Below are 22,272 nucleotides of genomic sequence, written 5' to 3'. Positions count from 1 at the left end.
CTGTCTTTGGGGTGACAAAAAAAAATGAAGCTTTCGAGTAACGTTAAGCAGACGCAAGAAAGTAGAGAAGACAATAACGTTAAACGTGGCATATGGCTCTTGGGAACCGCTTTACACGAGTGTCCTGTGCTCCCCATGGTTTCTTTAAAAGAAAACCTTTCACAGGACTCGAGAGCCATCGAAGGATTTTCTACTACTTGATTCTGATAATAACCAGACTCCCGGTATGTGGTGCGTTTTCCAGTGTGATTTAAGAGACTTTCAGACTAATGTCTTCTAAAATGGAGGGTACAAACCCTGTACGTCTTCCAATTTAAGTGGTGCTCTAAACAAAATTTTTTATCACACATAGTAATATATAAATAATTAAAAATTTGTTCTATTAGTACGTCTTACAATTTAATTGGTGCACTAACATATTTCTTTTACCATACATAGTAATACATAAATAATTAAAAATTTGTTCTGTTAATACGTTAAGTATTAGAATTTAATTGTAGAAGCGTGTCTTTCTGTTATCATCTTAAACCTACTATTTATCTCGGGTATAGAAATTTTCTTTTTCATTTTACGAGAGTTTACTGATACCACTTATCTCGTATGTTTAGATTTATATAACAGAATTTTTTGTTTACTCGTGAACGATGCGCCGAGAAAATTGCATCGAATAACAGGGAATGTTTATTAAAAGAAGTTTCAAGAAAACTCCCGTTGCACGCGTTCCAATCGATGACTATGTCATCTACTTTATGAATCACAAAGTCAACGACGCGAGAGCGTAGAAAGCAGCAGCGAACTGATAAACCAGTTTCTAATCTGTCGTTCTTAAGGGCGTAGAGACAATGTTCTGCACACGATATCATATCTACGATTAATTGTGCACGTTTTTTCTTCGCGTTTCACCTTGAAATCACGATAATCCAAAAATGATTTACAATATTCCTCGCTGTATATTTCTTCTGTTTTATCTTTTTTTCTCGTCTGGTTTCGAGTACGCGTCTAATGAAGCTGTAAAATAAATAATAGCGAGACGTAATCGTGCTGACCAGATCCTTTATCCTTCGTGATTTTTCCCAACTCCTTTTACCATCGCGAGAGACAAACTCTTTTAAGGAACAATCGATTTTGTGTCATTCAATTTCCTGGGAGCGTCGAGGACTGAAAAACTGGAAATCTCGAAACCTGAAACTTTGCTTGGGTAAAAGATCTCGTGAAAAATTCGCCTTTGTTATGCTGCACCAACTGATTTAAAAAAACCTAATTTGATTGAATAATCTGTCAATTTATAGTGTGTGTTGTTATACAATTTTTGTATTACTTTATTTTCTTTATGTTTTACTATTATGATTACGCGCGGTAAATACGTAAAATAAATTCATAATTAATTTTTTAAAATGATTCAAGGAGCATGCATGGTAAAATGCACGCAAAAAGATCGAAACCAAATTTTTATCGAACAACGCGTCCACTAAATTAATTTATTAAAATGAAGCTATTGAAAATTCGTCGAATCAAGGATGAATTAAATAAACAGAAAGCATAGAAACCCTCAATGTTATTTAAGGATCGACGATTTCCGTCGTGAATGCCAATTTTCATAAAACCGAATAAAACGCGCATAATACAAAATAATACGAGTTGTTTCGAGCATAATAACGAGGAAACGGTTTACCTCATACAAAGCGCATAAGGAAGCCAGAGAATCCAGGAAGTAATGGCTAATACAGTTAAGTATAGTAAAGTTAATCAAACCTACCGTTAGAGGAATGTAACTTCGCTGTTCTACAACATTCTACACATTACGATAGTTATGATAATACTATAAGCATCGTTATCCATAATAGTAAAGACAGTCGTTTGATTAATGCGAGCGTTTATGGGCATTTGATGTGAAAATGTCACGCGAAGAATAATTTATTCGTAAAAAATATTTTCGTTGTGTTTTTAACTGTCGCGAGACCAACGTGATAATCGCAAACGAGAAGTCATTCTCGTGTAAATTTTTAGAAAACGTAAAAATCGAGAGAAGCGAGGGAAAAAGAGCCCGTAGTATGTTTCAAAAACAAATTAAAGATGCAAATGAAACTTACGCGAACCGTCGAAGCGAGGCGCGGCGTTTCCGTCGATCGTTGACGCGAAAAGTAGTACATATTTATATCTTTTCTGTTAGTTTTACCATCGTGTCGTGTCATTGATTTTACCGTATTTTATTTACGAGCGATTGTTATCGACGTCGTCGCGACAAAGCCTCGAAATAAATGCACCCGACGAAATAAAACAACCAGAACCGTGTTCGTTCTGCGCTCGTCGCGCCTCGATGATCTCGAAAAAATGCAATCTTCTGGAATGATGACGTTGTGCATTCGTCGAAAGCATGTAACGTTACAAAAGACATCGAACATACCGAATCGACTGTATTTAGTTAAAATTCCGACATGTAAATCTTCCTCGCGAACGTGGCGAATAAATTCTTTTTTATTTCAAATACATATCAAATATAATATTTCCTTGTGTAAAAAAGTTGCAAAATTATAGAAAACTGAAAACGAGTTCGAATTTGCAATAAAGTGAAACGACCAACAGGAATAATGTAACAAAGTATGAAAGCCTAAATCGTGATCCAGTTGTTTATACTTAAACTTGGACTCGAACAAAAAATGCGTTTACTAGTAATATACTATGAATTATTAAATTAATTCTACGGTGTATTAAAAATTTTCTGGTAGAGTGTTTGGAACGAATCTTAAAACTGATGGTGGTTTAAAGAATGTTATTTTTATATTTGTCAAAGTGCATAAAATTTGTTTTACGCGATACGCTCGTTATAAAAGTGAATAATTGTATGGGGATTCGCGTAAATTAAAATCATCATGGCTATTTGCTCGTTATAGCTGTGATCTCGTTATATCCATGCTTGTTATAAGCAAGTTCGATTGCATTTAAAATACAATTTGATGCACGAACGCTACGCCCCGCCAAGGATATTTTTATATGAAAAGTTTCGTAATTCATCGTAGCGATGTATTATATTATCTTGGAGCCCCCATTAGAAAAGAATTCAATCCCAATTTACTGAGACAATACGCGTGAAATATCTAATCTAAATCGACAATCGCAGATTAGCGAAGTTTCATTTCAATAATACTGAAATATCGTGTATCAATTTATTCTCAATCTTTATTCCGTTGAACAGTCAATGAAATAATTTTATTGTAAAATTCAGATTTCAATCTATATGAGATTAATTTTTGTCTTTCATTCATTATTTGGAATTTCTATCCAGATAAGAAATTTTCTCGGTAATAATTTCGAAATGATACGTATACATAATCTAAACGTATTTAACCCACTTAATATTAAGTAGTTATTTAGAATATCTGCATTTATGCAGAATGAAATATTAATATCGTATTAATTTATCAAATATACGTATATTTTGCTTGTATCTTTACTAATTTATTTGATCCTCGCGTGAGTTTTGGTACAGATTAATCGAACGTCGGTGATTTAAATTTAGCGACGTTAATGTCGACGGTATGCAATGAGTTTTTGAAATATTAATTTTTAGGAGCCCCCGCTTGATCAAGCGCCAATTGATCAATTATCCTGTTTTGCCTTTCAGGATAACGCAGCATCGGTTCAGTAAACTCTGGACGGAAATATACATAAAGAATCTTCTTTATGGAAAAACGAAGAAACGACGACGTGCACCGTTCTACGAATTCGAACTGAATCCTGACTGTCGGAGAGTTGCCAGCAGTCTCCCGTTATGGCGGTAAAATTTCGTATACGTCGAATAAAGTAGAGCACCTGTCACGGAATCTAGTCGACTCCTTTTTCGCTGACGATAAGAAGAAGCGGAAAACGATTAAGGCAAGGTTCTGGTTTGCTGGACGGTAAAATGAATCATTACCAAGAACGTACATTACGGAAACAAATTATCGCAAAAAATTCAAATTTGGCATCGTAATTTATTACTATCTAAAAGGCTAAAATAATTCTAAAAGGCCTCGTCTAGGAGCCTGAAAATAAAAGGCAACACATTTTTAGGCTGTATCTACAATCATTTTATTCTTTATTTATTATACTTACAAGCTAAGAAAGTAAAATACAGTCGAAAAAGATTGGGACCAAACTTATGCTACATATCACTGTAGATAAATAGATGAACAAAGTTGGTATAAACTTGTGTTCAAAAATGGTTTATTGAAAAGACATAAGCTCTCAAAAATGTAAACTTTTATACATATACAAGGTGGCCAAAGAGTTTCAGGTTAAACTTATACTACGTGTTGCTGTAAACAAATAAATGGTAAATCTTTGAACGGTTATATCTTTTCAATAATGCATTTTTTCATCTATTTGATCTCGGTAACACATGTAATATAATTTGGTTCGAAATTTTTTGGACATCCTGTACATCAGGAGAATTACCAAAGGGGACTCGAAAACAAAATTAAAAACGTTTAAATATGATTTCCCGTAACGATCCGTACGACCTTTAAAATTATTTTCTGGCCAAAAGGAAAAAGTGGAGATTCTTAGGAAATGCAATTAACAAAGGAGTCGATTTTTTCCGTTGGGTTTCAAGAATCCTTGACGTTCGTCGTTCAGCAGGTAGAACGGGGAATACGTTGGGCCCTGTTTCGTCGTAGTTTGCGTGAGCTTGTACGTGCGTGTGCCGTTCAAGGCACGCACCTGAGCGTGAAGCGAGGGATCAACGTTAATGCACCGACGTGGCTTCCACCTGCGCTAGACGAGTCGAAATATGGTTTTCCTTTGCCTAGAAATTCGTGCGCCGGACTTTTTCAGTTTCACGCTCGGTGGCGCGATTTCTCGGCGTGGATTTTCGCCCAAGAATCCCCGACCGCGTAATATCATCAGGGACAAAACCGCCGCGCGAAGAAAAGTGCTTCTAACGGGCACTCGTTAATCTCGAGAATCACTTAGGTTAATTAGCAATAATCGAGAGCAAGGAGTTTCGAAACTGATTCAATCCCCGGCATCTGGACGCGGCCGACGCTCGCCGGACGCTTACCTCTGGGATGCTTTCACGAATGAAATTACGCGCACAGGTGACGATACGAATGGAAAGTAACTCGAGATGCTCGTGAATATTTACTACAAAGGTGAATTTTCAACGAAAGCGTGCACCGAACTGACAACCTTACAGCCCTACGCTTCACTTTTGTTTATATGATTTAGTAAACGGGGCGAGTTCCTGTATTTTATTGCAGCTACTTTTTGCACCTTGGTCCTTTTATTACCCAAAAGTATCCACTTATTGATCTTCGTTATTTAAAAGCTTCATATGTTAATTCTTTCTAACTTAAATCACTTTTTATAAGTATTATTTATTCTACTACAAACATTATTAAAAAACAATTACATTTATTTAAAAATGTACAGTTTGAATAATTATTTCTTGTTTTCACAGTGGGTATAACTTTGACAAATATTCGGGGCATTAATGTTCAAAGTAATTAGTCTCAAATCTTTTAGTAGTGGAAGGAGAATATTAATATTATTTAGATAGCACCTACTTGCATATCTGTCCAAATGTACACTCTGTTGAACTGATATATCTATTTTTATGTATATAAAATACCGTTCCAATAGAGGATCCCTAGAGAATTTCTGATAAAGTATACGCCTGGGAAAAATTTTAATGGGAGATTCTAGAGGCCAAAATAAGACGAAAATCAAGGATACTAATTTATTGATTGAGGCTTCGTTAAAAAGTTATAGAAACGTTTCCGGCCATACAGTATATTTTCGGTAAAGAATTTTTTCCTCGAAAGTACGTAGGATTTCAGGGGTATATGTATTCACCAAATATGATTGCAATTGATCACCGTAACTGAAAATAATTTTTTCAGAACGATTTGAAATTTTTTTTTTTCGCCAAGAAATTTAGGCACCTACCCCCCGTCGATTTTTCTTAAAAATTAGTTTTCGATTTTTAGTAATTTTGTTTAACGTCCTACAGAAAAGTTGTCTAATACTTTTTTGTAGGTACTAATGTGCTCTACTTCAGAAAAAAGTTTCATTGAAATATATTCACTATTGTAGGAGTTATGGTTGTTTGAAAATTGGAACATTTTTATGGGGTTTTTCTCATTTTACGGGGTCAAGGATCAACTTTTCGAATATTTTTGCAATTTCTACACATTCTCCATTAAAATACGCGTTGTTTGCTTTTTTAAACATTAAAATCCTTCAATCCGTTCAGAAGTTATGACGTTTTAAAGATCCGCACGAAATTTTAAAAATAATTTTTTTAAAATGATTTTAAATTTTTTAATTTTGTCGAAAATTTCACATCTATCGGAATTTTTTTTTCGAAAGTACGTAGGATTTCGGGGGTATGTCTACTCACCAAAAATAATTGTAATTGACCTCCGCAACCGAAAATAATTTTTTCAGAACGATTTGAAAAAATTTTTTTTCGTCAAGAAATTTAGGCACCTACCCCCCGTCGATTTTTCTTAAAAATTCGTTTTTCATTTTTTGTAATTTTGTTTAACGTCCTACAGAAAAGTCGTCTAATACTTTTTTGTAGGTATTCATGGGCTCTACTTCAGAAAAAAGTTTCAATGAAATATATTCACTATTGCGTGAGTTATGGTGGTTTGAAAATTGGACCATTTTTATGGGGTTTTTCTCATTTTGCGGGGTCAAGGATCAACTTTTCGAATATTTTTGCAATTTCTGCATATTCTCCGCCAAAATACGCGTAGTTTGCTTTTTTAAACATTAAAATCCCTCAATCCGTTCAGAAGTTATGACGTTTTAAAGATACGCACGAAATTTTAAAGTGGCATTTCTGGTCTGAAATTATATTTTTGGTAAGGAATTTTTTTCTCGAAAATGGTTAGGAATTCGAGAATATGTCTGTTGACCAAAAATGCTTGCAATTGACCCCTGCAACTAAAAATAATTTTTCCAAGACGATTCGAAAGTCTTTTTTTTCACCCAAAACTTTGAGCACTTACTCGAATTTTTTTCTCGAAAGTGGGTAGGATTTCGGGGGTATGTGTATTCACCAAAAATGATTGCAATTGATCCCCGAAACTGAAAATAATTTTTTCAGAACGATTTGAAATTTTTAAATTTAAATTTTTAATAACTTTTTAACGAAGCCTCAATCAACAAATTGATATTCTCGACTTTCGTTTTATTTTGGCCTCTAGAATCTCCTATTAAAATTTTTCCCAGGGTTAGCCGAAGACCCTCTATATGGCTCCTATATCGTGATGAAGTTGACCACCACTGGCACACACTTTTATTCATGTATTGCACAATGTGCCCGATTCGGAAACCCAATGAATACAATTCCCCTCGAGTTTGCCGAGGAAATTTTACGGGATTTGTGCGCATTTTCTTATGGAGCCATCCACAAGTAGCTGTACAAAGTTAGCCATTTATTCATTCTATCGCTACAAAGGCTTGCAAGCATAAATAAAGACCAACACTTGCCAGTTTCATAAGCTAACATTTATTTCTACGTTTCCACGCCTGAATTCAAGTTGTCTTTAATATCTATAAATATTGTATTGTTTCTTTCAAAAGAATTTACCTGAAATAAAATAATAATACAAAAAATTTCTTACAAATAAATGTGCTCGTTTACGAGGCTGCAAAGTGTCGATCTTTGACTATCGTTTGGTCAAATTATTTGTTAATTTATAAAGATATTAAATAGTCAATAATTTCTTCCTGGAATGCAAAATACAATTCACGCACTATTGGATTATCTACCTTGCGTGGGGGGAGGGGGAGGGGGCAGCAAAGTGGGAATCATCATAATCAAAATAAAAGTATCATAATAATACAAAAAATCCCTTACAAATAAATGTGCTCGTTTACGAAGCTGCAAAGTGTCGATCTTTGACTATCGTTTAGTCAAGCTATTTGTTAATTTATAGAGATATTAAATAGTCAATAATTTCTTCTCGGAATGCAAAATACAATTCACGCAATATTGGATTATCTACCTTGCGTGGGGGGAGGGGGAGGGGGGCAAAGTGGAAATCATCGTCGAGTATCGCAAGATGCATGATTTAAAACGATCGATATTCCACCGGTCTGTTTCACGAATGCAAGTATCATAATGTTGGCTATCGTGGCCCGATACTTTACGCTATCGCGTTAATTTTTCACGCGCGCTCAAACTTTGTTTGCGCAACTGTAAGTTTTCTATCAACGGCTCGTCCCTTGCCTCTTACAGGCCAGAGCCGACGTACCTTCTCGCGATTACTTTACATTTTAAGAGCTTACGCGGGTCATTGCACCAACATTATCGATCAGACCTTCGCGATTCCTGAGTTTAATTCCTTTGCCTGTGAAACGCGCCACTACGCCACTACTTAGATCGTTCGTGATGCTCGAGGTTCAAGAATTGTCGGTCACTCGAACGCTGGAAGATTTCAACTCGTGTCAAGATCGAGTAACTCAATTTTACGCTTTAACGACAGCATTTACCACTACGAATCTAGAAAAATTCATTCTGAAATTTAGATGTCGAGGGAAATAAATTTGGATAGGATTTGAAAATTTTAACAATGTTACAAAAATAAGTAAAACAAATTTTAAGTTATGGTAGCCTACCATGATATAAAATAAAAATTTTGGTCTTGATCTGGCTGTGAATGTGTTAAAATATTGCATCAAATATTTCTAATTTGCGCCTCGTTTCCTTTTTAAAAATTTTACGGCATAATATGTCGAAATGTTCCGTTTGTGAAATTATAATATAAATCCAATTCTCTTTTTCGTTACAATACACGGGTTACATATTAGCTGTCAAACAATCACGTGATTTTAAAATTTAAATTGAAATTGCATTTCCTACCTAATATTTCTCTTGTGTTTAGTTAAAACCATAAACTGTTGCTCTATACATTAAATGCATACATTTATCAAACAAAATATTCGATTAAACATCAAGTGAATTTGAGTACTACAGAATAATAATTGTATAGTCGTAATATGCACATCGTTTGAATTTAGTTAAAAGCACAAATTGTTGATCCAAAAATCAAATAACCATTGCGTGAATTTTATTTTATCTCACGAAAAAAAAATCATTTTTTGGACATTTATTCGAAAAATCCCATGAATTAATTGATACTCCGACTAAACAATAGTCTCTGTTATTTATTATTGTTTTTTTAACTTTCATCCAATGCATTCTCTACTATTTCAATTATTCTGACTCTCAGGTGTACATGTTTTCAGGTTAACGACAAGTTTTCCTTTTATATACTACTTTATGTCTCTTGCTAAACAGAACTAGTTTGCACTGGAATCTCTCGGTCTATTTTTACGAATATAAGTCGTAGTTTATGTTTACTTCTTTTCTCCCATAAAAATTTTGTCCTAAATAACCGTCCAAGTTATAAAACAATGTTACATATTTCTAAACACCTATCAATCTTGCACGAATTAAATTTCTTTCCGTCAAACATATACAAGGTGTTTGGCCACCCCTGGGAAAAATTTTAATGGGGAATTCTAGAGACCAAAATAAGACGAAAATCAAAAATACCAATTTGTCGATGGAGGCTTCGTTAAAAAGTTATTAACGTTTAAAGTTCCGCCCGTACTGAATTTGTTTCTCGAAAATGCGCAAGATTTTGGAGGTATGTCTATTCACCAAAAATTATTGTAATTGACCCCCACAGCTAACAATATTTTTTTCAGAACGATTTGAAATATTTTAATTTCGTCGAAAAATTTCACACCTTCCCGAATTTTTTTCTAGAAAGTGGGTAGGATTTCGGGGGTATGTCGATTGACCAAAAATGATTGTAATTGATCCCTGCAATCGAAAATAATTTTTCCAGAGTGATTTCAAACCTTTCAATTTCACCGAAAAATTTAGGCACCTACCCCCTGTTGATTTTTCTTAAAAATTGATTTCTCATTTTTAATAAATTTGTTTGACGCTGTACGGAAAAGTTGTCTAATACTTTCTTGTAGGTACCCATGAGCTCTACTTCAGAAAAAAGTTTCATTGAAATATATTCACAATTGTAAGAGTTATGGCTGTTTGAAAATTGGACCATTTTTATGGGGTTTTTCTCATTTTGCGAGGTCAAGGACCAACTTTTCGAATATTTTTGCGATTTGTACATATTGTCCACCAAAATACGCGTAGTTTGCTTTTTTAAACATTAAAATCCTTCAATCCGTTCAGAAGTTATGACGTTTTAAAGATACGCACCAAATTTTGGAGTGACATTTCTGGCCTGAAATTATATTTTCGGTAAGGTATTTTTTTCTCGAAAATGGTTAGGATTTCGAGGGTATGTCTATTAACCGAAAATTATTATAACCGACCCCTGCAATTAAAAATAATTTTTTTGAAACGATTTGAAATTTTTTAATTTTGTTGAAAATTTCAGCACCTACCCGATTTTTTTTCTCGAAATGTGGATAGGATTTCGCGGGTATGTGTATTCACAAAAAATGATTATAATTGACCCCCGTAACCGAAAGTAATTTTTCCAGAACGATTTGGAATGTTTGAAGTTAAAAACTTTTTAACGAAGCCTCAGTAAAGAAATTGGTATTCTTGATTTTCGTCTTATTTTGGCCTCTAGAATCCCCCATTAAAATTTTTCCCAGGGGTGGACGAACACCCTGTATTATATACAATTTTTTTGATACAAAACATCACCGTATATTAGTCAAATATTACATTTCGTCGTTAAGTGGGGCCAAAAACAAGATTGTTTGGAACGTTCGAGTCGCAGAATGCTCGTAGGTACGTTTCCGTTTAACAGTTTTACACTTGCACGCAAAGTGGAGTCACAAGCCGCGCGAACGGTCGAGAATCCGCGGAGGGAACGTCAGTACGACCAACAGAAACTTCTCCGTTACGAAAAGTCGTACAGTTAGAAAATGGAAGGAACGAAGAGACGCAGAGTCGTTTGAACGTTAACAGAAAGTCGCGCGTGAATATTACCGGGGGCATCCATGAAGCAGAACGACGTTTATTTTAGACGATCCTAAGTGTACACGGACGCATAACAGTACTTCAGGTAGGCGATCAGGTGTGCGGAACGGTTTGGCAAGACGGCCTCCCCACCTGTCACGAATCCGACGCTACCGAGTACATCGTTCTGCGTTGATATTTGAACGTCGACGTAACGTGGATTACGCGCCACGGAGGATTAACGACGATCGAGAGTCACGGTTACGACGATCGATATTTTCGTATCGATAGGTGGTAAACGCTTAATTTTTCGAGGATCGCGGCGAAACCACGGATCTCTGGATCGCGAGACTCGCGCGAGGCCCGCGGCGAACGTAGCAAAAAGGTTCACGAAGCGAGAACGACGCACGAATGGCGAACATGCCCGGGGCCTTACTCACCTGCCACGACGTATCGCGCCCGCATTTTCGACGACCGGTCTGTGGAGATCTGCAGTCGAACTCTCGAGGACACCCGCACACGCACGGCGTCTCTTCTTGCACGTTCACTCGCGTGGCATCCTCGGTCACCGCATTTGCCCCCGTTTCTCTGTTCCTTTACGCACGAACAGGAAAAAAAACGCACGCTTTTCCTTTCCACGCACTGCAGAACGGCTGTTGTACGGGTCGCTCGTTCAACGCCACAAATCCACCCGCGCTATTACAACCGTCGATAAACACACACCGAACGAGACTGGCGGCTCTTCTGGAGAACGTCGCCCCGCTATTGTGGTGTCTCCCCCCACCGACTCCAGGCACCATCGCTCCGTCGCGACGCTGCCCGTGCTACGGCCCTGTCTCGTTACCAACACCGGCTGGATCGCTCCTATGCCTATCTTTCTCTCGATCGCGGTGCCAGGTGCGGATCAACGAGATCGTACACCAGGTATTTCGTATCGTACCTGCCCCATTTTCAAATAACATTGTTCGAAATACTGCTTTAAAACAAAAAAAAAAGAATTTTAAAAGAATTTCAAGTCACAAAAACTAAGAATTAAAAAGGCAACGGAAGAATAGAACAGTTTTGACACAAGCGATTTTAAGAAACAAAAGGAAAGAATGTTATAAGAGTCTCAAGTTACAAAAATTAAAAATTAAGAAGATAACGGAAGAGTAGAACAGATCAAAAGATATCGAATGGAAGAAAAAATTATTTTATTATTTTATTCAGTCTTGATACAAGCAATTTTAAGAAACAAAAGGAAAGAATTTTATAAGAATCTCAAGTTACAAAAATTAAAAATTAAGAAGATAACGGAAGAGTAGAACAGATCAAAAGATATTGAACAGAAGAAAAAATTATTTTATTCAGTTTTAACACACTAAGAATTTTAATTTCCAGTTCTAATCGAAAAAGAAGTTGAAGATACAAATACTAAAAACTAAGACAGAAAGAGGACAAGAAAATCAAAAAACAGATTTAAAAAAAAAACTAGTACCATGAGATTGCAGTGAAAAGTTATTTATATTTTAATTATTTGTTTTAAATATTTTCAATTGCACGTTAAAAAAGATCGGGAACTGGATCCGTAACAATATTTATTTTGCTCGTGTGGTTTTATTTTTACGTATAAATAAGTGAGATATCACGAATAAAAGTCCGTGCAGGAAAAGGTACACAGAAAGTTTTCGATAGTTATTGAATCACAAATACAAATGATTGTATATTGAATCGTATGTTATATAACGCTTTCATCCATCACTGTTGTTGAATAATGTCTGCAGGTGTTGAATGGTTATATAACACATTTTTACTAATTTCTCGTTATCTATTTTATTTTATAGTTCTGTTTTACTTCGCCGACTGTTATCGGATATAACAGAGGGGATGTATTGCTATCGATCAAAACTTGTCCCCCCCCGCACTCCCGCCTCTCGGTGTTTTGCATTTCTCGATGCTCTTCTTTTCGTAATTTATTTAATGTCTCATCAGCTTAAAATCCATTAGCGACCACTGAAAGTTACATATTTAACAATCAATATGAATAAATATTTACACTCAATATTTATATTTAATATGATACTTACTTCTTTTAATTACATTTCATCGAGTATTTTTGTCCTTTTCATGTAGATTATTTTTTATAAGCAGTCCTTCAGGATAGTTAACAGATTTCCTTTGTCATGTACGTTTATGTGTGTTGTCTATTCTTCTGTCACTATTTAAAAGAAAGTAGTTTATTAGAAAATAATAATATTTATACAGTGAATTCTATGTACATATAAGGTATCGATTCATTTTCCAGAAAATCGACTTCAAAAATTCATTGTGTATGGGTACAATAGAGTACGACTTGGACTTTAGCATAAGTAGAAACAGTGGGTGATGGACAGACATATTAAAGCAATTCAATTACCCAAGAAATGAAGATCAAATTTTAAAACATCCCCTTTTTAATTGTGTCGTCGATACTGGGACACTCCGTGTGTATCATTACATTAATAACAAAAATTGAATTTTTTAATTTTTCTTATTTCTAACAAGAAAAATGAATTTCAGAATAAAAAAGTATGCTCACGTTATTAACTTTTTTAATATACAATTGCGTTATTCTATTTTCGAAATAGCTTCGAATATAACGAAATACCTTTAAAACAAACAGTTATTTCTTATTTTTATTTCAAATAAAACTCAGGCCAGTTTCGAATACCAATTGTGCTCGGGAATCTCGTGTCGAGAATTCTCGGGATTTTTCATCCATTCTCATTTCTCGAGAAAACAATTTTCATATATTTTGAAATTATCAATTTCCGTAGAAAATCGTTGGCCATCTCAAGAATGTCAGAAAACATTACACTTTATAATATGATGGTCTCATGTTTGTTTCGATTTACACAATACATGTTTTCATCTAAGTTTGTGTCCTTTCCAAATTTCACAAATGTCATCTAAAGTAACAATCAGTCTTCTAATAAAACAAACAAAAAAAAAAAATATTAATAATATATTTTCCCATCAGAGGAGAATAATGAAAGATTATAAAACATTACTGCGTGCATTTATACGACATTATTTAGGTAAAACTGTATGTATTATAAACTAAATTTTGCGTAGCTGTGTAATTCTAATTTATTAAATATAAATATAATGTTTTGGCGTAGATTGAATAATAATTATGAAAACAACGAAAATAAAAAAAAATCCCTCTACCGTGACAATGTGTCGAACATTGCCGTGACCAGGATTCGAACCTGGGTTACTACGGCCACAACGTAGGGTCCTAACCACTAGACGATCACGGCTATTAGAGGAGTTATGAAACGTACTTTTCTTTTTATTTATGAAGAAAATATAAGATTGTGATTTTTTATGACCTTTTATATACATTATAGTACTGATTATTTGATATGCATATTTATTGTATTATTATGTAAGAGATATTTTATAATAACAAGCAATGTAATATGTATACTCCGATAAATGATAAACGATTTTAGCGATCATACTGCCCTCTGTTGTCATTAACAGTTGTTTTGTTTTACCGACAGATTTTTAAATTTCTTATCAATTCTACGTAATCCTATTCTGTCACCTACAACATTTAAAAAAAACTGTTATAACAACTACTAGATTAATTTAATTACTTTCTTCTCCATAAATTTCACGACTTTTTAAATTCGATTATGTAATCCGTTTATAATAGTACTTCGTTAATAACTTTTGAAATATTTAAATATAAAATCTACTAAGCTTTTGATTGAAATTTATAATATGTAATATAAGCAAATTCAGTTATCTACGTGAGTGACAGGCAATAAACAAGATAATTCGTTACGATATACAGAATACACATAATCATAAATAGAGTAGATAACAATTAATTACGGTTTAATTAATAACGACTATCTTATTCAGTTATTCGTTTTCATGTTCCACCCTTCTAATTTCTTTACATTTCCGGTTCCGGTCTCCCAGTTTCTCTTTGACAAGCTACTTTATTTATAGAGTTTGGCAGGTCAAACTATTCTGTGTGTAGAAAACAAAAATCAGTGTGTTGCGATAGAAACCGTGAAGTGTAACAGTTATATACTATTTAGGTGTAATAAAAAGGGAAATTATTTTAGGATAATTCGAAAGTGAAATTTCTCGCTTTTATTATCTGGCATTCGCGTCATGGTTGCTATGAAAATGTCAGCTCAGTGGTGATTCATTCGTTCATTAGTTGGCTTTTCATCTGTTTTTTAGTACTGCATTCTGCTCAACGAGCAGGTAAGTATATACGCATTCGTTGATTGTTGATAAATTTAGATTATTAATAATAGCTATGGTTAATAATGGTCGTTTATACACTTTATTTGTATACATATCGAAGGAATTAATGAAGGTTAAGTAGGTTAGGAAGGTGAATAAATACTCTTGTTGCCGGGCTGTTGCATGTACGAATTTTTAAATGTATAATAAACGCTTGGAAATTTTAAAACGACGTTAAATTTTGAAGCGTAATTGATTTATTTGTTATTTTATTACTTGAGTTTTAAATTGATACAAATTCTAACAATAATATGTTGAAAATGCCTTTACTGTAATGTCATCTTAAGATGTTCTGTGTTCTTAATCAGTGTATAACAATTGATAACAAGTTTTGTTTATAGTTTTTCAAAACAGCTGTGTTTAAATTCTTTTTATGTGTAATTTTGTGATTTTATGGCCTAAAATACTGTTGGTAATCGTGTTGTGTGCACATCGAATATATTTTGTATTCAGGATGATGGAGGAACCATTGAGTCAAGCTGCATCACCATCCGGCGATAGTAATTTTTCTGGAAGCGGGGAAATAAATTCAACCACTATATTGAGTTTAGACGAAAGAACATTAGATATCAATGCACGGCATGCTTTGAATGCATTTAGAACACCGCCAACCAAAAAGGCAAAGAGAGTGAGATTTTTTAGAAATGGAGATAAATTTTATACTGGTATAGTGATGGCTGTGACTCCAGAAAAATATCGCAGTTTTGATAGTCTAGCCTCAGATTTAACAAGAGCTTTAATATCAAGTGTTACTTTACCGAACGGTGTTAGGGCAATTTATACTATGGATGGAAGGAAAGTTCAAAGTATCGATGATTTAGAAGATGGTAAATGGTATGTAGTTTCCGGACAAGGAGAGATTTTTAAAAAAGTGGAATATTCATCCATGAAAGTAAGAAGAGGCAGTTCTCTGTCCGGTTTACCACAATCTCCAGCCGGTACCGGTAGACAAATAAGTGCAATACCATTGTGCGTGAAAGCAAGAATAATTACTTTAATTCGACACGGTACAAAACCACGCAAAGTTGTACAGCTTTTACTGAACAAGAGAAACGCTCCGAGTTATGAACATGCTATGGAGGCAATCACAGAAGCAGTTAAATTAGATTCAGGAGCAGTGAGAAAAGTTTTTACGCTCTCAGGACAACAAATTAACTCTTTGGAGCAATTCTTTGGAAGCGATGATATATTTTTGGCTTACGGCCCTGAGAAATCAAATCAAGAAGATTTTGAATTAGACTTTGAAGAATCCAAGATCATTCAGAGCTTTCGAAGATGCCCGTGGTCGTCGAAAAGGCAAAGTGGCCCAATGCCTAGAATGCCAAATAAATTTGGGAAAAAGACGCTTAACACGCCACAAGTGCGCACACCAAGTTCTTCTTCGTTGATATTGCCGCAACCATTACGTTTACACTACACGGTTGGCCATGAAATCGGAAATGGAAATTTTGCAGTTGTTAGGCATTGCACTCATAAGTAAGTACTTAATTTACATTACTTTTACCGACAGTATCACGACATTATCGACTCCAAAATAATCTTTTTTCTCTCTACAATATGAGATTGGCAAAATTCTCATCTACATAACGAATAGTGAAGAAACGATAAATAAATTTTGATTCGTTGTTTGTCGAGTACAAATTATAACCTGAATTTCACAGTTAAATTATGTTTCGCGTTGAACAAATAAAAGTTTAATCGAATGACCGTTCAATCGCATAAACGTTGTAAATAAACTGCTATGCAAAGTTTTTATTTATTATCTGTTATTTGAATGAAATTCTCTCTAACTTTGATACTTATACAAATCGACTTCAAACTCCCAACTTTATAAGAAAGTACTTTTTAGATCAACAGGTGCAGAGTATGCAATGAAAATTGTGACTAAGTATAAATATAAGGGTAAAAAGGCAATATTGGTTAACGAAGTAGCGATTTTACGAGAACTTTGTCATCCGAATATTATTAGCTTAATCGCCGAACAAGATACTCCCGACCAATTGTTTTTAGTCCTGGAGCTCGTGAAGGTACATCTCCTTAACGAAATTGTTTAATCCGACTATTAGAAGTTTCATTTAAATAATAGAACATTATGTCCATGCGTTACCTTAGGGGGGAGATTTATTCGATGCAATTACTGCTGCAACAAAATTCTCAGAGGCGGATGCTAGTTTGATGATCAGACATTTAACGTCTGCGTTAGCTTATTTGCATTCGCTTAACATAGTTCATCGTGACGTTAAACCTGAGAATCTCTTAGTGGAGATGGATGGAAGCCATGTTAGATGTTTAAAACTAGGTGACTTTGGACTTGCTCAAGTCGTAAGGAAACCTTTGTATGTGGTTTGTGGTACACCCACGTATGTTGCACCAGAAATTCTCGCAGAGACTGGATACGGTTTAAAGGTATATTAGTTTTCAAAAAGTATTTTTGTAAGCATGGAGGTGAACACTTATCTACCTGTTGCGTATTCTCGTATCGTATTCCCGCCATGTACAAAATAGAATCGACACTTTTTCGTATAATTAAGAAATGACATGGTATTCGGTTGAGCTGACGAAAATGGGAGTTACTTTAGAGAGTAGCGAAATAAATGTATTGGGTTCCTTTCTTTGGAGCATACAATGAATCGAATCGTACGAGATAACTGCTACCTGCAGTCGCGGAATGAATTAACATTTTGGTTTTTCCACATTTCTGTTTCGATATGGATGTGCAGCGACGGAGTAGGAAAATCTTACACGCCTTTGCGCCGTATCGTATCACTGAATAATACGCAACGGCGATACGATATGAGGATACATAACAAGCCGATATGTCAAAAGGCGAAATAAAAAAAATTTTTTCAGATCGATGTATGGGCAGCTGGCGTAATATTATATATCTTGCTTTGCGGTTTTCCGCCGTTCGTTTCGCTCGATCACAGTCAAGAAGAATTATTCGAACGTATTTTAAGCGGTCAGTACATATTCACGTCTCCGTATTGGGATAACATATCAGATTCTGCCAAAGAGTTGATCTCAAACATGCTGCAAACACAACCTGATTTAAGGTTCAGCGCGGAGGATGTACTTGACCATCCGTGGCTAGCGGTAACTGTCATTAATTATTAGTTTCTTATAGAGAATCCACTTCTGTTCCTTTGCATGGCTTACCCTTTCCATTGAGAGTAACACAAAATTATCTTTGCAGTAGGTATGGTGGATTTGTTTTTATTTTTTTTTTATTTATATCGTCATAGATATTCAATTTTGGTTATGTATATTTTTTTATTAATTTGCTTATTAGTTTTCTACAGTTTATTTATTACGAATTAGTTTCGATTCTCCGCCGTATAGAATAAAATGCTTACTAGGAGTGTGGTCGGTGGTTTAAAATTCGGGTGCAAGTCGTCAAGGAATCGGCTAGTTCGGGCAGAACCCGGTATTTGTTTGAATTCGCCGATATCTTGGCGGTCGGAACTCGCGTTTCAAGCTACCTGTCCACCCCTGATGCTTACCTGTTATACAGCTTTATCCTTGGCTATTTGAACACGGTGCTAGGCAGGCTTTAGTAGTGGTTTGCTGTATCTGTAGCAGTGCTTTTTTTTTTCTTTTGTTCCGCCTCTGTATATCAGCAGAGCTTTCTAGGAGGCGAGCAGACCACAGCAACAACATCTACCTACCCATCGGAGCAACACTGGGATCAGCAGTGTAAGCCGATAAGATTAGCGACTTTCGAGTTCGATTACAAGAATCAAATACGATGTGACAGTTCGCGAGACGAAATTGACGGTACACCTGACAACAGAACAAATATCAGAAGCAAGTGGAGCGAAGTTTTGTTGTCGTTAGAGCCAGAGAATATTGATTTGCTTCGTAATATCGATCAGGAACAAGAAAATTCAAGTCACGACGAGACTGTTTTCAATAACGGTAATCCTAGCGACGACGAACCTGTGTCTCTTAGTGCAGATTGTTTACAAGATATACACAACCTTAGTCAGTCTATGCACAATCTTATAAACAATTTAAACGAAAAACAACTACGCGAGTACCGTTCGAATTCGTCGAGTAGTGAATCTTCATTTACGAACAGTGTTCCTAAAAATTCAATATTATTAAGTAGGTATCGAAATGCTGCTTCAATCGAAATCGATGTAACTTGTGACAGCAATCAAGTTCAAGAGAACATGTCCCTACACAATAAACGAAATTCTAGCGAGATCAATTCTACGCCTATTGTGCCGGACATGTCAACCAATAGTAATGTACATGGCGTTGAAACACCTAGATCCACTAATTCAAGGGTAAATAAACAAAGATATAGGCGGAAACATCTTTACGACAATTTAATATTTTCCGAGCAGATCTCTTCCAAATTAGCGAGCGACGACATGAAAAATTGTAACGTGCTTTTGTCGTCGACCGATAGCTTAACCGGTAGTTCTAGCAACGACATTCAGACATCGGATAGTTTCGTAAATATTCAATTTGCACAATTAACACAGGATCAAAGATCGAATTCGACTCAAAGTATGGAGTCGACCGATAGCTTTGAAAATATTCGTTTCTCTTATAATCAAGAATCAAAGACTGATAATTTTAAACAACAAAATTCTGCAAAAAATTCACCGTTAATAAATCAGGATAAGTCGGCAACAAAGATACTGCAAACGCCAACGACGTTGAACGTGAACGCTTCGAAACCTTCGAGATCGAATAATTTGTCGAATAACAAGAGAAACTCGTTGAAAACGCCGGACGAATCGAAATGCACGAAGAACGAGGTAGTAAAACTTAGACGTGAAAAGTGTACCCCGAAGCACGATACAGATTCAAGGATACCGACGAAAAATAAAAGGTTCAGTTGCTTTTTACCATCTTCTGCGAAAAAGGCTTCCGAGTCTGTTATAGTTAGTGACAAAGTGATTTCTGTTAATACCAGAATAGGTCGGAAGTTTAGTTCCACCGACGAATTACGCGAGGAGAAACAAAAGCAAAGCGTGAAATCGAAAAGATTCAGTTTGTATTATACGCCGCAACCGTTGCGAAAATATTACGAAGGCGACACGAAGGCTGGGAAAAATACGTGCAAGAGTGTGTCAACGAATCGTAGCGAACGGCAAAGTAATGGAAGAACACCGGACGTAAACAGAAAGAAAGACGACGTTTCGGAGCTCGATGAAAAGGACATCATGAAAAGTCGGAGGTCAGTTGTAGAATGCACAACAGCTGCCACGAGAAGTAAATTTAGCAAGCAGAGTGTTCATGTCAGGTCCAGTATTGTAAATCCAACTGTAACGACCAGTAGAACAAAATGATCGTAATTAGTTATATTTATACATTGAGAAGTAACTATCGACGCGGAACAGATCCGCTGAAAGAGTCCAAAGTTGTAATAATTATTTTAATGTAAGCGCAAAGTCGATTTAACCAAGGACGTGATGCCATTTGTTTTTAGAGTTTTGAATATATCGATGTAAATCGATTATTCGGATTAGAACATGTGGGCTTCGCACATAAACGAGACATGCCAAATGCATTTAAGTAGTTTATTCTATATTTGATATCGATATTTGATTGTTGTACGTAGTACAAGTATCAAACTAAACTAGGTAACAAAAAAAGAAAAAAAAAACTGCGCTTCGTTTTCAACCGGACGTAAGCAAATAGTGAAATACGATTGTAGCCGAAAAAAAAAAAAACTGTATTTGATGATGCACAATTCCTTGTGGCAAGTGACAGAGGGCGACAGCGCGAACAATTATGCGTAATATTTGCGTAGCTTGTTACATACACTTGCTCAAAAGTAATTCGACTAATATTAGAGTAAATATTTTTGTAAAATATTGTCTGGTGATAATTAGATCAAGAAACCTTAGAAAACGTAAAGTTGGATATCGGGACAAGGAAAGAATTGATTCAATATATAATGCTTCTCGTATGAGATTATTTTTGTAGAAATTACATACAGTACGTAATACTTCATAGGCGTCTTTCTCCCTTTGTCGCTTGAATGTACTTTTGAGGTTAACCCCCTCCCGCTACAATTTCCATATTTTTTAATGCAATTATTAATATTTACTATTTACTATAATGATGTATATATATATAACGAGTAAGAGATTCATACAAAGTTGTTTAAGTATTATCATTGCTATTCGTTTTTGTAATTTGTAACCCGCGTGCGAAAATGTACTTTATCGCGAAATTTCGTACTAGAATGAATTCGTTTCTAATGGAGGTTAAGATTTTTATGGTAAGCATAATTACTTCGCAAGTGCGTGTACGGCATTATCGTAGTTTATAGAAATTTTAAAGTGATTTACGCCAAATATTGAAATCGACTATTTATATTATTATGTGTATATGTATTTACTACATGAACAAATTCCCAATCATCTTTGATGCTATTTTATTTGCCTTTATTTATTTTTTTTTTTCTCTTCTAATTAAATTTGGTGTAATCATGTTGATACATACGCGTACACTTTCCGGTTGGCTGTAAATTATCTGTAATCATTCAATTTCTTTCAAAATATTGATTAAAAGACAAATATGGCAATAACTGTTGCGACGTCTTGATTTATAATTTCCCTCAACAACCATTTTTTAACGTTTGTTTTCAAATTTTATCCTTACTGATACGTGAAGGTTTTTATTATTATTACGAAAAAGTATTCTTCTAGTTGTGTATTTATTTATTATTGTTTTGATACGATATTGTCTATTAGGCAAAAACGAATGAAACATTTGCATAATCACAATTTCCAATAATATCATTTTATTACAATTTCATTTGAAATATTGATAAAAAAATAACGGTCTAGTTCCTTTGAATATTTTTTATTTATCTTGATTTAATAATAAATTAAATTTATAATTATTTCTTAACGTTCGGATAGTGGAACGATAGAAAATGGTCGATAATGGGAGCCACCTGAACAGGTTTAGAGGAGCTTATAGACGTAAGTATAGTTGAAAACATTTTAACAAACGTAATTGTTTGTATAGTTATTGCTCCTCGTAATTAAACAAAAAGAAATAAAGAACTGTAA

The 22,272-nt window shown here is 34.9% G+C and overlaps 2 protein-coding genes and 1 non-coding gene across 10 annotated transcripts in view; 1 reads left to right on the top strand and 2 right to left on the bottom strand.

Annotated features, from left to right (window-relative positions):
* The window catches only part of Crb (cell polarity complex component crumbs), a 54,305-nt gene extending 42,651 nt beyond the window's left edge, over positions 1 to 11,654 (bottom strand). For all 5 annotated transcript variants that reach the window (XM_076770225.1, XM_076770227.1, XM_076770228.1 and 2 more), the window contains exon 1: positions 11,383 to 11,654. In XM_076770225.1, coding sequence (XP_076626340.1) covers positions 11,383 to 11,407 — 25 coding nt within the window. In that variant the 5' untranslated portion in view covers positions 11,408 to 11,654. The remainder of the gene's footprint in view (positions 1 to 11,382) is intronic.
* A 2,497-nt stretch (positions 11,655 to 14,151) lies between these two features.
* Trnah-gug (transfer RNA histidin (anticodon GUG)) lies at positions 14,152 to 14,223 on the bottom strand. The gene has a single exon. It is a non-coding gene; the product is annotated as a tRNA-His (tRNA).
* A 419-nt stretch (positions 14,224 to 14,642) lies between these two features.
* On the top strand, positions 14,643 to 21,797 carry LOC143345146 (uncharacterized). 4 transcript variants are annotated; one of them, XM_076771996.1, is made up of 6 exons: positions 14,643 to 15,190; positions 15,686 to 16,708; positions 17,082 to 17,259; positions 17,345 to 17,638; positions 18,083 to 18,325; positions 18,850 to 21,797. In XM_076771996.1, exons 2-6 carry the CDS (start codon positions 15,687 to 15,689, stop codon positions 20,533 to 20,535), a joined length of 3,423 nt encoding a protein of 1,140 aa, XP_076628111.1. In that variant the 5' UTR covers positions 14,643 to 15,190; position 15,686; the 3' UTR covers positions 20,536 to 21,797. The 4 variants fall into 4 exon arrangements, with proteins under 4 accessions (XP_076628111.1, XP_076628113.1, XP_076628110.1 ...); XM_076771998.1 differs by lacking the exon at positions 14,643 to 15,190 and having other exon boundaries at positions 15,199 to 16,708; positions 18,850 to 20,075; positions 20,160 to 21,797; XM_076771995.1 differs by lacking the exon at positions 14,643 to 15,190 and having other exon boundaries at positions 15,199 to 16,708; positions 18,853 to 21,797.
* Positions 21,798 to 22,272: the final 475 nt, after the last annotated feature.

The sequence above is a fragment of the Colletes latitarsis genome, chromosome 8 (assembly GCF_051014445.1).
Source record: "Colletes latitarsis isolate SP2378_abdomen chromosome 8, iyColLati1, whole genome shotgun sequence".
NCBI classification, from domain to species: Eukaryota; Metazoa; Arthropoda; class Insecta; order Hymenoptera; family Colletidae; genus Colletes; species Colletes latitarsis.
The sequence above is the reverse complement of the archived record's forward strand: the minus strand, read 5'-3'. Positions and strand labels throughout refer to the sequence as shown.

Excerpts from the sequence above, each read along its gene's own strand:
- LOC143345146 (XM_076771994.1), top strand. The coding sequence starts at position 15,606 with ATGTGTAATTTTGTGATTTTATGGCCTAAAATACTGTTGGTAATCGTG. Across the intron at positions 16,709-17,081 it reads GTTAGGCATTGCACTCATAA|ATCAACAGGTGCAGAGTATG; the intron begins GTAAGTACTTAA and ends AGTACTTTTTAG. Across the intron at positions 17,639-18,082 it reads AGACTGGATACGGTTTAAAG|ATCGATGTATGGGCAGCTGG; the intron begins GTATATTAGTTT and ends AAATTTTTTCAG.